At 36.1% G+C, this 16513-nt stretch overlaps 1 protein-coding gene across 2 annotated transcripts; it reads left to right on the top strand.

Annotated features, from left to right (window-relative positions):
• Nucleotides 1-2033: 2033 nt before the first annotated feature.
• LOC149827783 (RNA polymerase Rpb7 N-terminal domain-containing protein) lies at nucleotides 2034-6141 on the top strand. 2 transcript variants are annotated; one of them, XM_090018247.1, is made up of 7 exons: nucleotides 2034-2233; nucleotides 2880-2975; nucleotides 3136-3223; nucleotides 3564-3627; nucleotides 3760-3832; nucleotides 3926-4015; nucleotides 5853-6141. In XM_090018247.1, the coding sequence occupies exons 1-7, from the start codon at nucleotides 2123-2125 to the stop codon at nucleotides 5895-5897; spliced, it is 567 nt and encodes a 188-aa protein (XP_089874373.1). In that variant the 5' UTR covers nucleotides 2034-2122; the 3' UTR covers nucleotides 5898-6141. The 2 variants fall into 2 exon arrangements, with proteins under 2 accessions (XP_089874373.1, XP_089874374.1); XM_090018248.1 differs by lacking the exon at nucleotides 2880-2975.
• Nucleotides 6142-16513: the final 10372 nt, after the last annotated feature.

The following is a 16513-nucleotide window of genomic DNA, read 5'->3' on the forward strand; positions in this document are numbered from 1 at the left end:
GGGCCTTTTTTCATGTTTTGCTCAAATCTGACCAATAAATGTGTGCTACATGCTTGGTTTTTTAAGAATTGATAGTTGGATCATCTGATTCTGGCACGTGAGTTAGATCTTATAAGGTTTAAAAATCAGTTGCTTAAAATTTTCATAATTATTCAAAGCTTAAAAAGTGTTTTTTTTTAAAGAAAAATAGGTCCAAGTATCATTTACTAGGAAATCGACCATGCCTAACACATTTGCAAGGTCAAATTTATAAAAATACCTTAAAAACCTCCATTTAATCATTGTAGGCACCTAACTTTTGTTATCACCTACTCTAAACCTAAACCTATGTGAATGTAGGATGACATAGGGATCATTTAGACTTGAACTTGTTAACACATGGTGAATCTAACTTTTAGATGTATTTATAAATGGGCATATTAAAAAATTGGATCTAAATTTGAAATTAGAGAGAGATGTGGGGTCTACTCTTCAAGTTGTGCATCTTTTCGCTTTCGCTAAGTAGAGATCAATTATACTAGAAACTTCAAAATCTTCAATGTCTGAGATGTAGCTTGCAAGGGTCTCATACCTCGTATGTGAGTCATAAAATAAGGTGAGCCTGATAGTGTGAACCACCATCAAGCCTCGAAAAAGCACAAAACAAAAACTGAATATATTAACATTAAAAATTTAATATTTTTTATAATAAAATAAATACAATAAAAAGTACACAAAAATTGAATCTCACCTCAGACTTAAGTAGTCATTTCACATGACGATAATGAGCATGACTAAAATCATGCGACACCTCAGCAGGGCTCAGGCTTAGGAAGGTTAGGGTTCGATAGCGTTGATCTTAGGATTGGACCTAGAACTAGGAGAGTTCGCTAGTGGTCTTGACAAAGTAAGGTGGACCTAGGTTAGGGTGGGTTCTCAGTGCAGTAGGGTCTTTTTACTCGTGCAGTAGGGTCTTTTTACTCCGGTTCTAGATGACTAGAATAGAGGGGAGGACCTCTATTTGTAGTTTTCTAAGTGGGTTTGGATTTAAATCCTAAGTTGCTTGGATCTGAATATATATATTTCTCTTCGTATGATATGACACAATCTTATTGGTTGTTCACGCTAATGCTCCTCCTTGTGAGTTTAGGGGCTAAGGTTTTGGGGATAAAGAGGTAGACATGATAGGTATTATGAGATTCCAAGATGAGTGTTAGGTTCAATTAACATAGTTTTTGAGAGTTTGAGATAGGAATGACAAGTTGGGGAGGATTTATCCTTAATCTGCATGTGAAATCTGGACCAAATGAACCAAATGGATCACTAATGGCATATTAGAGAGCGGCGAGCAATAATTCAAGACCTACTAACGATAATCCAATTGTCGTTAGCACTTCCTAATGATAATCCCTAATTTTGTTAGCACTAGACTTAGACCGACCCAAGAGGTTAACTTGTTTTGGCCATGACTTCATATTCGAATGCCATATTGAGGTGAAGTTTGATGCGTTAAAACGTTAAAAAACTATCATTCTTTATTTAATTAATCTCTTAAATGTAAAACTAAATTCAATTGTTTTAAGGTTAAAATGTACTCGAAATAGGCCCTATCTTAAAAACATGATTTTTTATTAAATAAATCACCTTGTTTTTTGTCATAACTTTTGACTCCGATCTTAAATTGACCTAAATTTTATTTGTTTGAAAGCTAAGATCATTTAGTTTATTCCATCTTTTGGACAAAAATCTTAAAGTTTTTGTTTTGAAGGTAAGAAAAAAACTTAAACATAATTTTGACTAAAAAAAGACCCAAAACAGTTTGATTTAAAAAAAAAACTATTTGAACAAAATCCGAGACCAACATTGGTTGTTCACGAGTCTGTCAAGCCTATTTCACGAGTTTGAATGAGCTCTTTACAACTTGAGCCTAGCCACGAGCTCTCGTTTGCCAGCCACTATTTACCGGGTCAAGTCCATTCAGGTTTGGTTGGATTTCCGACCAAATGAGGCCTACTATAAAACTCAGACTACGGTTACGATTTGCGAGCACAGACCATAAACCATCGTCTTCCCGGCAGCGTCTGCGCCAAAATCCTCTGCAACAGAAACCCTAACCCCTAAAACCCTAGAAACCCTAGAGAGGATGTTCTTCGTGAACGTTCTGGAGCACATTTTTCGTCTCCCACCCGATTGCCAGAACGTCCCCCTCGACCAGGCCATCACGGGGGAGCTCGAGAAGCTCTTCCTCGACAAGGTGCGTTCCCTCTCGTCTCCCCGACGTCTCTCTCTCTCTCTCTCTCTCTCTCTCTCTCTCTCTCTCTCTCTCTCTCTCTCTCTCTCTCTCTCTCTCTCTCTCTCTCTCTCCGTAGAAATGCGGCCGCGGTAGACGGCGGAATCTCGTCGCTGCGAGTATGTTCTTCAGGCATTTCTGTCGTCTTGAATCTTTGTTTAGCTTCATTTTTGTCTCGTATTCGCTCGGAGAACTATTCTGGGTTTTTCGAAATATGGGGAATTGGGAACCGTTTTAGGGTTCTTAGTTTGCAATTTGGTGTGAGGGGCGTGGAATGACGTGTTTCTTGTGATTCGGGTTTATTACGATGGTCATCTTCGTGAATCGTTAATCGGCTGAACGATTTTTACGTTAAAAATTGGTTCTCTTCTACTAATCTGCATTTGGTTTATAAAATTTAGTCTTTTTTGGGTACTCAAAAAAATAAATAGTCATGGCAAGAAAAGCGGTTTCTTTGGTAGTTGTGAATTTCAAGATCCTATGTAGACGAATTTTCTGATTTTCATGGTCACTGTGTTTGGAACTTTGGAATTGAAAAGAATCAAATCTTGTTCTTGTGGTTGTGGATTTTTCTGAATGTTGTCTTTTTTCTTTGGGGGTTAATTCTCAGGTTATTAAGGATTTGGGTCTTTGCATTTCGATCTATGGCCTTAAATCTATCAGTGGTGGGACTATCTTGCCTGGCGAGGGCGCGTCTACTTATACGGTGAGCGGGAATTTGTTCTAGTGATGAAATTGGACCTGCCATCATCACTAAACTCTCTATTTTTTTTTTCTTTTTACTGTAAGGTTAATATTGGTTATTATGCACATATCTGACTTCAGTTGTTACATAATCTGATTAATATTTTGATCTTCTAACGCAGGCTGTGTTCGGGGTGGTCATGTTTCGACCTTTTGTGGGAGAAGTTATCATTGGGAAGATTAAGGAATCTGACAGTACTGGTTTACGTTGTAAGTGGGCTATGCCATTCTTTTTGTTCTTTGATGTTTATATCATGTATGGCTTTATATAGCCAATTCACTTGGACTAAATACGGAAACTTTATGCAATTTGTGATGTTTTGCCAAGAAATTAATCAAATAATTCAATCCGTTCGTTTCAAAAACCATTCATGTGCATAACCGTTACTTTTCAAGCCTACTGTTTATCATGTATATCTGATTTTTCTTTTCAAGTAAAATATTTTTTCCGATATATGTTGTATGTTCTATATTGATTTTTTTGTCCTTTCTAACTTCTTAAGTCTATGCAACTTTGCGTGTGCACTTACTTTGACTGTATCATTATTAGTGTCTCTAGGATTTTTCGAAGATATACATGTGCCCAATGACCTCCTTCCACAGCCATGCGACTTGTATGTACCTGTCATTCTTTGAATCTCTTTTATGTACCCAAACAAACAGTGTGTCCCTCTAGTGCTACTATTATTTGCAGTGTTTCCCCATATTTCATCCTTTTGTTTTTTATTTTGATTTCTATTTTGCAGGAATAGTGATGGCTTGTGGGTTTGGCAAGTTGATGATAATAACGAGGACTTTGTGTTGCCGCTGGAAGAAGAGGTTAGCTTTCTTGTCTGTATTGAAGTTAAAATTCAGTTGCATTAATCTAGAGATCACACTAAAGTTTCATAACTTGTTCACTTTACTTTTCAGGTACGTTTTCGTGTGACCAGTGTTAAGTATCCTCCCATACCAATTGAGCAAGAGAAAGATGCAAAGCCATTCGCTCCAATGCAGATAACTGTAAGTTCTAATTTTTTTAATCGACAATGTTTGGAGGATTTAATTGCAATTACTGATGTCATTGTGCAATATAAGTCCGTATTCTTTTTGGTTTACCTTATATGGTGGAGAGAGTGTTTTATAATTTGAGACATGCTTGCTTTTTTCTATATTTGGTGATATCTGTTGCTACAACTTGGTCATGGCTTTGTTTATATGCTTTTGTTTATGTTCATACTTCATAGCATTTCATGGTGTGTTCACCACAAATTTTCATTGCCAGTATTCTTTTGTTATTTGGCACTTCTTTTTTCTTACCTTCTATAATATATGGGTAAATAGTTATTCAATGTAGCTTACTTGTCGATGTAGTCCTTTTACTTGCAATTCAAGGGGTTCGTGGCTTCATTAGCATGAGTAATTTGCATTAAGGCCAAACCTTGCAAAGTTCAACTGCACAAAATCTTTTCTCAGAAACTGATTTGTGTTCAATATTGGCTGGATATGTCCAATTCAAATGTGCACATTTGGTGTGGCTTTTTTATGAGTGATCCAGTAGTTAAAAGTTTTTGTAGGGGAAGACAAACCTTGACGTTTCATTCTGAGAGCTATGAATGCTAGGTCCAAGGTCTTGGTCATGATAACGTTTTGTTCACTGGCACGCCATTTTTACTTGTTGAATTTGTTGAAGGGGATAAAATGTGTTGGTGTGCTGAAGAATTTGTGACTAATCCTTAAATGTGGACATTAATTTCATGTTTGTATTATATATTATACAAATTTCACACTTCCATCTTTAAGGATCTGTTAGGAACCAGTGATCAGACCAAAAAGAGAGTGTCAATGAGAGCGGAGGCGGAAATAGATGGGAGGAGATTTGTCAACTACATCCTTTTCAAGATATAGTTGAAAATGGGAGATGGGGGGCTGTCTCCATTCACCTCTCCCAAATGCAGAATCCTAAACAGCGGGAGTTTTAGGTTCCGCATCTCCATTCTCACCTCCCCATCTCTGCTCTCATCTCGGGCTCCCAAACAGAGCCTTAATCAATTTAAACATGATTTATTATTGCTGGTTACCAAGCGCAATGAGTTTGCTTTTCTGTTTTGCAAGTGACTTTGCTTGGTCAATTTGTGAGCTGAGATTTATTCGTCCTGCACTAGATATTCTGGGGCCTCTTTGTTGCAAGCGAGGGATGGAAAGGCTCTTTCGTATGAAAGGGCTCAATTCTATATAAACCTGCCATGTTTGCTTTTTCATGAAACACCTTCCCATGGGGAGAAGGTGTGAATGATATTTCATGGGAATGAGTAAAAGCTGGGGGCTTCACCTGTCAACATGGACTTTTTATTTCCGTTGGTTTGGGTGTTTCCATGAAACACCTGCTAGCACGGACTTTTTCATGTGAAAAAATGGTTGAAACAAGTGGGCCTTAGCGACCAACTTGATCGAGATGATTGTTAAGATAATACATACTTTTTCCTTGTATTTTGCTAAATAATCCTCCTGTTCATTTATTGGCGAATGGAAGTTATATAAGATGTTGGCTACCTACTGAATAACTTCTAATGACCTCTCCATATCCTTGTATAAATTGCCTCAGTAATAGGGGCTATTGCATTGGATATTTGTAACTCCGACTTCCCCAAAACTAGTGGAATCTAGATTTCTAAACTTGTAAACGAAGAAGAATTTGCAGGATACATCCAAAATAAGAAACGGTTTGGCGCACAATCACATGGACACTCACATTGTTAAAATAAGGTTATGAGCTAATCATTATGGTTGTCCTCTTTGGATGCTGCTAAACTGTTGCTATGTTTTTTATCAACTGATTGCTTTTTGCATCTTTTGACAGGCAAGCATTCGAGAAGATGGATTTGGCCCGTTAACCTGGTGGTAGAGTGGAGTTTAATCAAGGGTTTGAAGGGTGAATGCTCTATTTGTCATGTAATTGCCTTGACAGTTTCAAGGACTCGATATAACTCCTGAACTGTTTATATCCTAAACCATCCTAAATGCTTCTAGGAAAACATAGTTGATCTTGTTTTTTTTGCTTGATCCTAACCTTAAGTTCGTTATTGCTTGTTCACTAAAAACCATTTTTTGGATCTCAATGAAAAACCTTGATTTCTATTTCACCAAAATTTGGTCCAATGTGAGCTGTTGATTTTCAATTGTTCTAAATATACATTTATATGCGAAAAATAAACCAACACCCAAAACTTTGTGCCTTCTAAGCCATTTAAAGCGGGTTAGGATCTCTCTCTCTCTCTCTCTCTCTCTCTCTATATATATATATATATATATACTACAAACAATTGTACTTATAATCTCGTTGGGATCTTACAATGCAAGTTGATTTGACTCTAACCTCCTGCATATGTTTAACTAGGATGATTTATGCTCTGTTTAGCAGCCTACCGGAGTGTGGAATCCATAGCTTTGGATTTTGTTTGGGACCTTGGAGAAATGGCATTTAGGCCCTCTTTGTAAACTCGGCATCAGTGGGTGCCAGAGTGGATCTGGGAAATACCTAGCTCCACCGACTGTTTGGAGAAGATGGAAGAAAGGGAAAAAAGGGAATTGGTATGGCATTTGCCAATTTAAGTTCCTCATTTCAGCTACCACCTTAATGAGGTGGTAGTTGCCAACTATCACCCTGGTTTCCACGCGGATGGAGCTTCTGACTGCTCCATTTCCTCTTTTGATACCTTTCCAACGTTGTAAATGCAACATCAAAGTGGCATTCCAAACAGGCTACCCGTCAGAAGTGATAAATCCAGATGATGGTTATGCCAATGGCTTCAAACATGTGAATGTTTTTGCCAAAACCACGATAACTATGGATTCCGTGTTTTCATCCTTAGCTGACACCTACACTGAGTTTCCAAACAAGGCCTTAACAGTGTTGGCATAGGAAATGTCATCTCCACATCCTTAAATCAACTGTTACCATAGAGAGTTGATAATTTTCATCCATTTTGATGGTGCTTTCAACTACCACCTAGTTCCTTCATAAGGGTGCATTAATTGACTCCCTTTCCAGACACCTTTTGTTGGAAATGGAAAAGAAATGGTTAAACCATCCTAAGCAGATGCTATGAGAAGTGCTAAATTCATTTTTTTCACTTTATGTGTGGAATACATAGCTGCATGCCCTGTGTGCTCCCAAACAAAGCTTTAGTGGAAATGAATACTTGCATCATGTTTTTTTTTCATGGTTAGCAAACTCAGTGAGTCAACTTGTGATTTGCTCGAGTTGCCTTTTATCGGTGCTTACACAACATTTGCATGTGTAGATAAGGAGGCATGAGCATTGTTTTTAGAGAATCTACAGTATGAATTTAGGGATTTCGACAAGTTTAGAAAGCAAGATGTCGTGTAGGATATTGTATAAAACACTTGACAAAAAAATTTCTTAAGAAATTTTGTTTACCACTCTGTCCACTTTGATAGAGCACAACTCGAGCAGTTACAAAATCAAAATGCATATAATTTTTTGAAAAAATCTGGGAGCAAGATCAAATCGCATATAATTATATTGTCACTGACATGAAACCAAAGTTTTGGGCTATATCTTATTTTTCAGAAAAAAAAGCTTAGGTATTTGACATCTAATATAACAAAGTGTTTTGATTCTTGGATTCTTTTCATACGTGACAAGCTCCTAGTGTTTCTTCTGGAGAGGTTTTATTTCATGTTGATGGTTTTATTTCATGTTGATGACACTGTTTTTGAAAAGAAAAAATATCGAGTACAAAATGTTAGGTGATGTTATGCCTAAGGTAAAAAAAAAAGATAGAGGCAAAAAAAAGAAATGCACAACAACTATGTGTGGTTATCATACATTGTCACTGATGTCTATATAAGGCCCCCAATCGATATCACGGTTAAGTGTTTATCTTAAGAAGATGCAATGTTATTGTGAAGAGTAGTAGGTGAGTGAAATTCTATGCGAACATGCTGCTACATGCATTTTATATGAGGATAAGCTAACAGAGAAATATTGACACAACTACTTAAAAGGTGAATCATATCGAGTTGCATATCATACATTTTTTTTATAACAAATAATGTCTCATACAATGCTCTATTGTCTCTTATTTCAGTCTATCCACCAAAAGTGACGCGTTCACCCAAGCAACTTAAGGTGAAGAGACAAATAACAACACTAAGGGATATTGTGTCATACAACTACAGTGTATGTGGTGAGGTTGGTCACAATAGGCAAAAACATGCATAAGAATATGTTTAAATACTTCTTGTTGCGAAATGAGTGTGTGTTATGTGTGATTTTCTATGTGTATATATTTATTAAGAATTGTTTACTTATATATATTTATCAATAGTTTTTAACGAATTATTCTAATATCTTATGTCTTTTATGTATATCTTAGGTCTTTTGTGGTATGTCACCTAAAAAAAGATGTAGCACCAAACCTCCAACCCGAAACAAGGATCCAATTATAGTAAGATATATAATGAAATAAATTGTGTATATACAAATAATGGTACTACATGTACATGTTTATATTCAATTACAATTTGCTATGAAAATATATTGATGATAACAAGCCACGCGGACGTGAAGATGAGAGATGCTTGAACATGTTTTTTTATAGACACTTTGTTGACTAATTATATAAGTGTTAGATTTGCATATTTTTTTGTTATGTTTGTATATAGACTCATTTAAATATAACATGAATGTATCACATATATTGATTATGTAGCATCTGTATAGATTTATAGAAATAATTATTGAAAATTATAATCAGGACATAGCAATAAAAAAAACAAAGACCATTTACCTTACCTCGTATTTATCAGTGAGTCTTTAAAGCAATAGCCCTCTTGTTTTTATATCGACTAAAAGAAACAAATTATTTAATATTGTTTACAACAAATGATCAAATGTCTCAATATGAAAGAAAGGGCTTGTTCTTTCTTTAAGAACCAAAATTGGTAGTATCCTTTTAAGGAATGTGAGAAGGTATTCATTAAACAACATTGCATACTTACATTTACACTACATACGATGTGTGCTTATATCTTCAACTCGATATTCACTTGATGAATACACTTCTCAAAAATAACAAATTTAATTATCAATGCACTAAATACATTTTTTTTGTAATGAAAAGCTTATGACTACATCAAATAAACAACCACTTGAAAATCAAGGCATATCAAATTGTAGAAATAAAGTGAGAAATGGTGACTCAAATGAAAATAAATTAAACAAACAAAAAATATAATAGGCTATTGGGCATGCAAGAATAACTTGAGATTCTTTCATAAAATAACTAATTCATGCCGATGTTCGGTTAAAATAATTGATTTATGCAAAAAAAAATTAAAAAATAATTGTTTCAGTCGTTAAAGATGTGCTTACCGAAATATCTCACTACCAATGATATCCTGACTGCTAAAAAAGTTGTTGATGAAGTGTCATCATGCAAGTTAAAGCAAACAATAGCACCAAAAAATAATAGCTGAAAATTTTTGGCAAAGAAAATATGGTGGGGCAAAAGGGGTTTGAGACTACAAAAAAAAACCCTAAAATGTGAACCATCGCTTTTAAAAAAATGAAACATCAAACATTCACAAAAAACAACGAGAAATTCACATTTAAGTCTTGAAAAAAAATGTGCATCATGTTCAATGTGTGAATATTCGAAAAGTCCACAAATAAGGCATAATATCTACATGTATAGAAGATGTTCATGAATCATCTTGTGAATGTCACGAGAACATCCACAAATGTGTGAGGACATTCACATGTATTTGTGAATGTCAACAAACATTTGCGAACCTTCTCGATGAGTATTTAGTTAAAGAAGGTTTGCATGTTATATTCATGAAGGTCATATTATATTTATGAAGGTTGTATTGTATTTGTAGAGGTATCATCAGATTGCAAACATCAAGGACATTTATAATAGGTATTTGCGAATGTCACACATTTGTGGAGTTCTTTGAAGAGTATTTACTTAAGTGATGTTCGCAACTTATATATATGAAGGTCGTATTGTATTTGCATATGTTTACAAAATTTCCTGTTCATTGAAAGGTTGCAAACTTACTACAATGTATTTATATATCGTGTGGACCTTAGCAAGTTCGCATGTGTGAAGGATAAAAATATCTTTAAAAAGTCAGGCATCAATGATTTTGGATATGCAACAGATTTTGTCAAATTGATAGGTATTTCATAAAGCTTTTTCATTTTTGCAAAGAGAGTACAATAATTTTTTGATGCACTAAAGTGTAGCCATTATTGTGAAATTAAGGGTGTAACTCAGCATCCAACCCTAATTTGACTTTAAATATTGAATTATTTGTGTTGTGCTGTGTGCATGCATGTGTGTAGTGGGGATCCAAGGATTTCTTATGCACCATAATCAATCAATTATGTGCCCATAGATGGGGAGTTGAGTGGCTTGGACATTGCATGTATTACTATGGGATGAGTCCATTAGGTACCTTGCATGTGTTCCTATGGGATGACTCCATTAAGTGGGTTCTCTGCACCTTCTTTCCTTTGCTTAGTTTTGATAGAAAATAAAGCAGCCCTCACACTCACAAAATCTCAAAAGAGATAATAAGCACTCAAAAACTTCACTTTATTTGATATTATTCTTTATGTAGAGAAAAATATATAATTTATAAGTATATATAATGGGTGTGACCCTTTCTACGCACTTCTCATGTACACGTGATGGTTTTGGTCTTCCTTTCATGGACCTCAATTCTAACTATGAAATTTTTACTGAATGGCAGCTAATAACATGTTCAAAAGCCTTCTCAACAAAAGATTTCATATGAAAGATTTAGGAAAGTTGAAATATTTTCTTCGTGTGGAGGTTCATCATAGAGGAGACAAGCTTATGTTGATGCAACATAAATACACTCTTGATTTATTGGCTAAGATGAGAATGATAGATTGCAAACCTTCACTTGAGTACTCTCAATCAGAAATTGAGCATATATTACTGAGAATGATAGTAGGCATGTCTCAATATCATACTTTTACTCTATGCGGTGAACCAAGTATCTTAATTTATGCATGAACCACAAACGGGACACATGGCATATAGAAACCTCGGTAAAATTTATGTATTCAAGATAACTTTTTCAGTGCAAGGTTGCTAGACTACATTAATGTGCATATCATTCTTGAGTACCTCGTAATGTGGGGGTTAATTCAAGTTCAATTCAATGATGCATGTATCTCTAGTCCATCTTAAACTTTGTTTTTAGATGAATAATCTTTTTTTTGTGATGAGGAACCCTCGCCGAAGCAAGGAAAACTTTTGGTGGGGGCCCACAACCACTATGCCTTACGTAGCCCACCTCTAAAAGCTATGGACACATCCATGCCCATATGTTTATGCATATAACCTAGCCATGCATGCATGTGTGTCCATGTGTCTGATTTGTGTGCCCTCCAGTTGGGCGTATGTGTACGTGGAGAAGAAGAAATAGAAGTATATGGTTAAGCTTGAGCTTTCTATTATGAAAAATAAAAGACAGAGAAGTTGAAATGGGTCCAAGTGTAATATGGAGTCAAGTCGGTCGGTTCAGCTGTTCAGGTGCACAATTTATAGAAACAAATGGTTTGGTTTATGGATCACTTTGAGGTTCATCTTAACATACCTAATAATCAACCCAAATTTCATTCGGGTCTAAATTTGAAGTTGATCTAACCCAAAGTTCCTTGAAAGTTGGGTCTGCTCAATTCAAAATGGGATGGATCTTTTATTCGGGTTGGGCATGGCCCCACCCAATCGAGAGTCAAAGGGTGTCCCAGATTAAGCTCTACAAAATTCAAGTTGGAGCGAATATCCTCAGCTATCATTCCACTAATCAAGTCATGTTTGGAAGTTGAAATAATATACGAAAAGTGATATAAAGTGAAAAATCCGTATGATTTTTTTGACCCTTCTAAATGAGAGAATTTTCCACTGAGAGAGTTTTTCTAAAAAGTACATTCTTTGAAGAAAAAATTTGTGGGCCCTCTCTCTCCATCTCACCACCATCACCATCACCGCTCACCACCACTACCACCCACCTTCTGAAAAACTGCCCTCCCCATGATTTTCCATCATCCATCTCACCACCACTACTACTACCCACCGTCACCTACCTCTTGAAAAATTGCACCGAAGAAGCTCCACCACCACCCACGGTAATTTTTCATCACCATCTATCTCACTTCCTCCTAGAAAATAATGTCGAAGAAGTTTCACCACTACCACTCGTGATGATTTTTCACCACTACCATCACAACCATCCATCTCACCACCACCCACCTCCTGAAAAACTAGCTCCACCACCATCCCCTCTTTCTCTCTCATTTTTTTTAAGATTTTCTATTTTATTTTTCTCGTGCTCTCCCAAACAAGTGAAAAAAAATCATTTAAAAAAAATATCATATCAAAACTTCTCATAAGCAATTTTTTATGCGAGTTTTTCTTGCTTCCAAACGTGCCCTTAAACTATGCAGTTTTACTGCTCCTGGAATATATTGATTTATCAAACCCTGAATTGCATTGGGACCTCAAACCATGCAATGGTGGTGGTGATGGATTCATTAATTAGCGATTCAGCTGCATGGTCCACAGGGGTGAGGCTGGGACACCCACCCTTTCTACGAAAAGGATCCCATCATTTGACATAGGATGAAGTCGATCCTAACCGTCCAGCTAAAGCATTTGGATAGCTAGGATCAATCCACATAAAGCTGAAAATGGGAGGAGGTGAATAGAAATGATCTTTGGCCTTTGGTTAAATGTTGGAAGAAAGAATTTGGGTACGCATTTCAAAACTTAGCTTGGTGGCATACATACTGACGAAGGAAGAGAGAAACCAAAGGATATTTGAAGAAATTGCTGATAACCCAACATGATATATCTATAGGATCCAGAGGTCCATTCCTTAGTCCTTACATATGAGCATATCAAAGGAGCATAGAGCTTAAACTCGATTGTATCTTCAATGACAGAATTAAAATCAGATATTTAGTGTTTCATTCTTTGTAATATGTTTATTGCTTTATATCAAAATGAAAAAAAATAAATAGAAGACATGACCCAAATAAGAGCTCACGTAGAGAAACATAGAGACCTCTGAATTAGGTGAGAGAATGAGGTAGATATGACAGAGACAAAGACTAAACTATGGTCACCAGGTGCCTAGAGAAAAATTTTGTTAAGGGCATTAGGAATAGTTTTTCCTAAATCGGTTTATTGAGGGTATTATTGGCCTTTTGCCATAACTTTAACCATAGTCAATGTGATGCCCCAAAATTTCTAACCTAAAAAAATATTGAAAAATTTTAAAAATTTTCTTTTTAACCTTTAAGTAGTGGAAAATGATTATTTTAACCTTGGGGTTGAGCAAACTCCAGGTGGGTCACCGGTGAGAATCATTCATGAAAATCAGATAAGTCAAAAGGTGTAAACTGTTATATTTACATCAGAGTTCATTTCACAAAAATGTAGGGTCAAAATAATATAAGGATGAAAGACACCTTGAGCTGACCAATGATCCTTTGGAAGTTCATTTTAGGATGTTGCCCCTATCTCGTGCCATCCATTGTCCATGAGCTAATCACCTAAAAATTCTCTTTAAAAGGTCAGACTGGGGAAAGCCTCATAAGTCATTATACCAATTTCAGGTAAAATGCATGTAATCTCAGATAAGTCGTGATTTCAGACAAAGTATAATTACAACTAAAGCATAAGTTCAGTAAAGCATGCAAGTCAATAATCATATTTCATCAAGCAGATATTCACAATAATATAATAGTGTGAGCATAAATGTATTTGTTTCGATATTTAACCCCCTGTGGGTACTCACAGAGGCGGCTCCGAGTCAGGACCGAGACCGTACGAAGTTTATTATTCTATGTATTTTAGTAACCCATACGACTAGCCTGCCACAAAAGCCACAGAGGATGGTATAATGACCGAGAGAGATTTTTTCATGACATGTTTTAATAAAGATGCACCATAACTTTCTGCATAAGTGTGAAAACTACTAACCTAGGATTATACTTGTGGTAGATCATATTCCCCACCTCTGATGACCAGGGACATCAAGTTATTTCCACTCAATGAGTATGTTACCATTGACAACAATGTTGATCGGAGTTGTACCACTTACCCTCTCCAAGGTAAGTACAAAGTTGAATGAGAAACAAGGCTTTCTCCTTTTCATTATATATCTCTCTCGTAGGCATTCTAGGGCTTACTAGCTTGCATACCTATTCTGGGTAGCCAAATGTTTAGGATATGTACCCACTCATTCAGTAATTGCTCTGGTAATTATGAGCACTTCGCCTGAAAAGGCGGATCACTTTAAGTGTGTGTGTGTGTGTGTATACATGTCTTATTTATCATTTAAAATTGCTATGTCATCATTAATCCATTTTTGAGCAATTTGCCTATGCAAGCGTATACATATATCATGTATATGAGTGAACAAAATACAGATCATATGTCACACACACAATATGATATTCAATTGACATTACTGTGGTTCCTTTGAAGCTTGGCTCAACCTTAAGTCGAACACATATTTATATGTCAAAATTCTCAGGCTTTATATATGTACATATTCATATGGCCCTTAAGGTTTCATAAACCCTAACTTGATGGTTGATCTCATTGTTTATGCAAGCATGAAATGATAAGTGTAAAATCTGGTAAATAATTACATGCAAACACAAAATATGATATGAGAATCCATGATTTTATGTAGGCTAATATAGATGAAGTAAGACATACGAGCCATTACACTTAATTGTTTAAAAGAGGACATATTATATGGACATTTGATGGAGCAGAGGTTGACTCCTCTAGAGAAGGGGTCAACATTGCCAATAGGTCAATACCTGCAGGTGTTGACTCCTACAGAGCTGGGGTCGACATTGACAGAAGATCCAAACCTGTAGGTGTAGACTCCTGCAGAGCAGGGGTCGACCCTGTCAAAAAGTCAAAGAGACTGTAGGTGTCAACACTGTCAGAAGTTCAAAAAGTTTGTGAACACTGTCAGAAGGTCAAATAAACTACATGTGTCGACTCCTGTAGAGTAGGGGTCAACACTTGCCAGTGAGTTAGAAAAAAAAACTGCAAGTGACGATTCCTACAGAACAGGGGTCAACACTTACAAGAAAGTGATACAAACATGCAGGTGTCGACTCCTGAAAAGTAGGGGTTGACTGTTGTGGGTCATGTGAATTGCAGGGGTCGACCTCTACAGAGCAGGTGTCGACTCTTACAATAGGTCTGAGTTGCAAGAGCGGGAGGGGGGTTGAGATATAGGTTTGACTATTGCAATTCATCTGAACTGCATAGGGGGTTTTGAATTGCAGAGTTCGACTCCTGCAGAGCAGAGGTCAAACCTGCTAGTTCCAAAAGGGAAAGAAACATGGGTTGACTCCCTATTACAGATGTTGACCCTTGCTGTAAACAGGGAATCAACCTATTATGGGTATGAGGCAATTTTCGAGAGATGCAATACCAACTAATTTTGCTTAAACAAGAATTTTAATATAGTTTATGAAGTAACATGCCAAATTATAAGCCTTTGGTACAAAAATCTACCTTATATGCATGCGTTTGTAGAAAAAAGGTTATGTGTCTACGAGTGCTTCAACGTTTGTGTAAAAACTCAAGTTTTGTGTATTGAGGTGACTACATTGGTGAAGATAGCAAGGTGGCTAGGGCTTGGTGATGGTGCAGCTGAATAGAGGTGTGCAACTTGGTAGCGAGGCAGTGAGTGATAGAGAATTAGAGAGGGAGTGAGAGAGTTTTAGAGAAAGAGAGAAAGAAAATTAAAGAGGGTGAATGGGAGAGCTCGTATGAGGGCTAAAAGAGGGGCTTAGTGATATTTATAGAGGGAGAGTAGGGGAGTGAAGTTGCAAGGGGGTATTATGTGTTGACTTTTATTCAACACATGGTAACTTGCATTCACTTGGTGAAAGGGGTAATACATATAAGGCTCATGTATTGTGGGTATTAGGTCTGGCCTGGGTCCTATGTGACCTAGTTAAGATCCAAATCATCTTCAAGTTTAGTTAGTTTACTTGGTTACATTAACTAGAATCTATTCTAGCTAATGTAACTAAGTCTTAATTCAGATCCAAATCATCTTTAAGTTTAGTTAGCTTACTTGGTTACATTAACTAGAATCCATTCTAGCTAATGTAACTAAGTATCAACTAGTTACATTTAGTTTAATTACTTTTTTAACAAAAAGAAGATTTATCAATATATCCTTATGTCAAATGTAATAACCTGTATGTCGCTAAGTCAGTTAATATTGAACTAGACCAATATGACCTTTAGGTTGAAAATAACCGTGAAACTTTTTCTAAATTACTATTTTACCTCTAAAACTTGTTAGGCAAATTTCAAATTTGTTTCAATTCCGTTTTTATCAAAATAAAGACCATCTTTCTTAAATTTTTGATATGAATGTAACCACTGTTTCAAAACTTATAAAATA

Source organism: Nuphar pumila, chromosome 10 (genome assembly GCF_984573655.1).
Source record: "Nuphar pumila chromosome 10, dmNupPumi1.hap1.1, whole genome shotgun sequence".
NCBI classification, from domain to species: domain Eukaryota; kingdom Viridiplantae; phylum Streptophyta; class Magnoliopsida; order Nymphaeales; family Nymphaeaceae; genus Nuphar; species Nuphar pumila.

Excerpts from the sequence above, each read along its gene's own strand:
- LOC149827783 (XM_090018247.1), top strand. The coding sequence starts at position 2,123 with ATGTTCTTCGTGAACGTTCTGGAGCACATTTTTCGTCTCCCACCCGAT. Across the intron at positions 3,224-3,563 it reads TGACAGTACTGGTTTACGTT|TGTCTCTAGGATTTTTCGAA; the intron begins GTAAGTGGGCTA and ends TATCATTATTAG. Across the intron at positions 3,833-3,925 it reads TGTTGCCGCTGGAAGAAGAG|GTACGTTTTCGTGTGACCAG; the intron begins GTTAGCTTTCTT and ends TTTACTTTTCAG.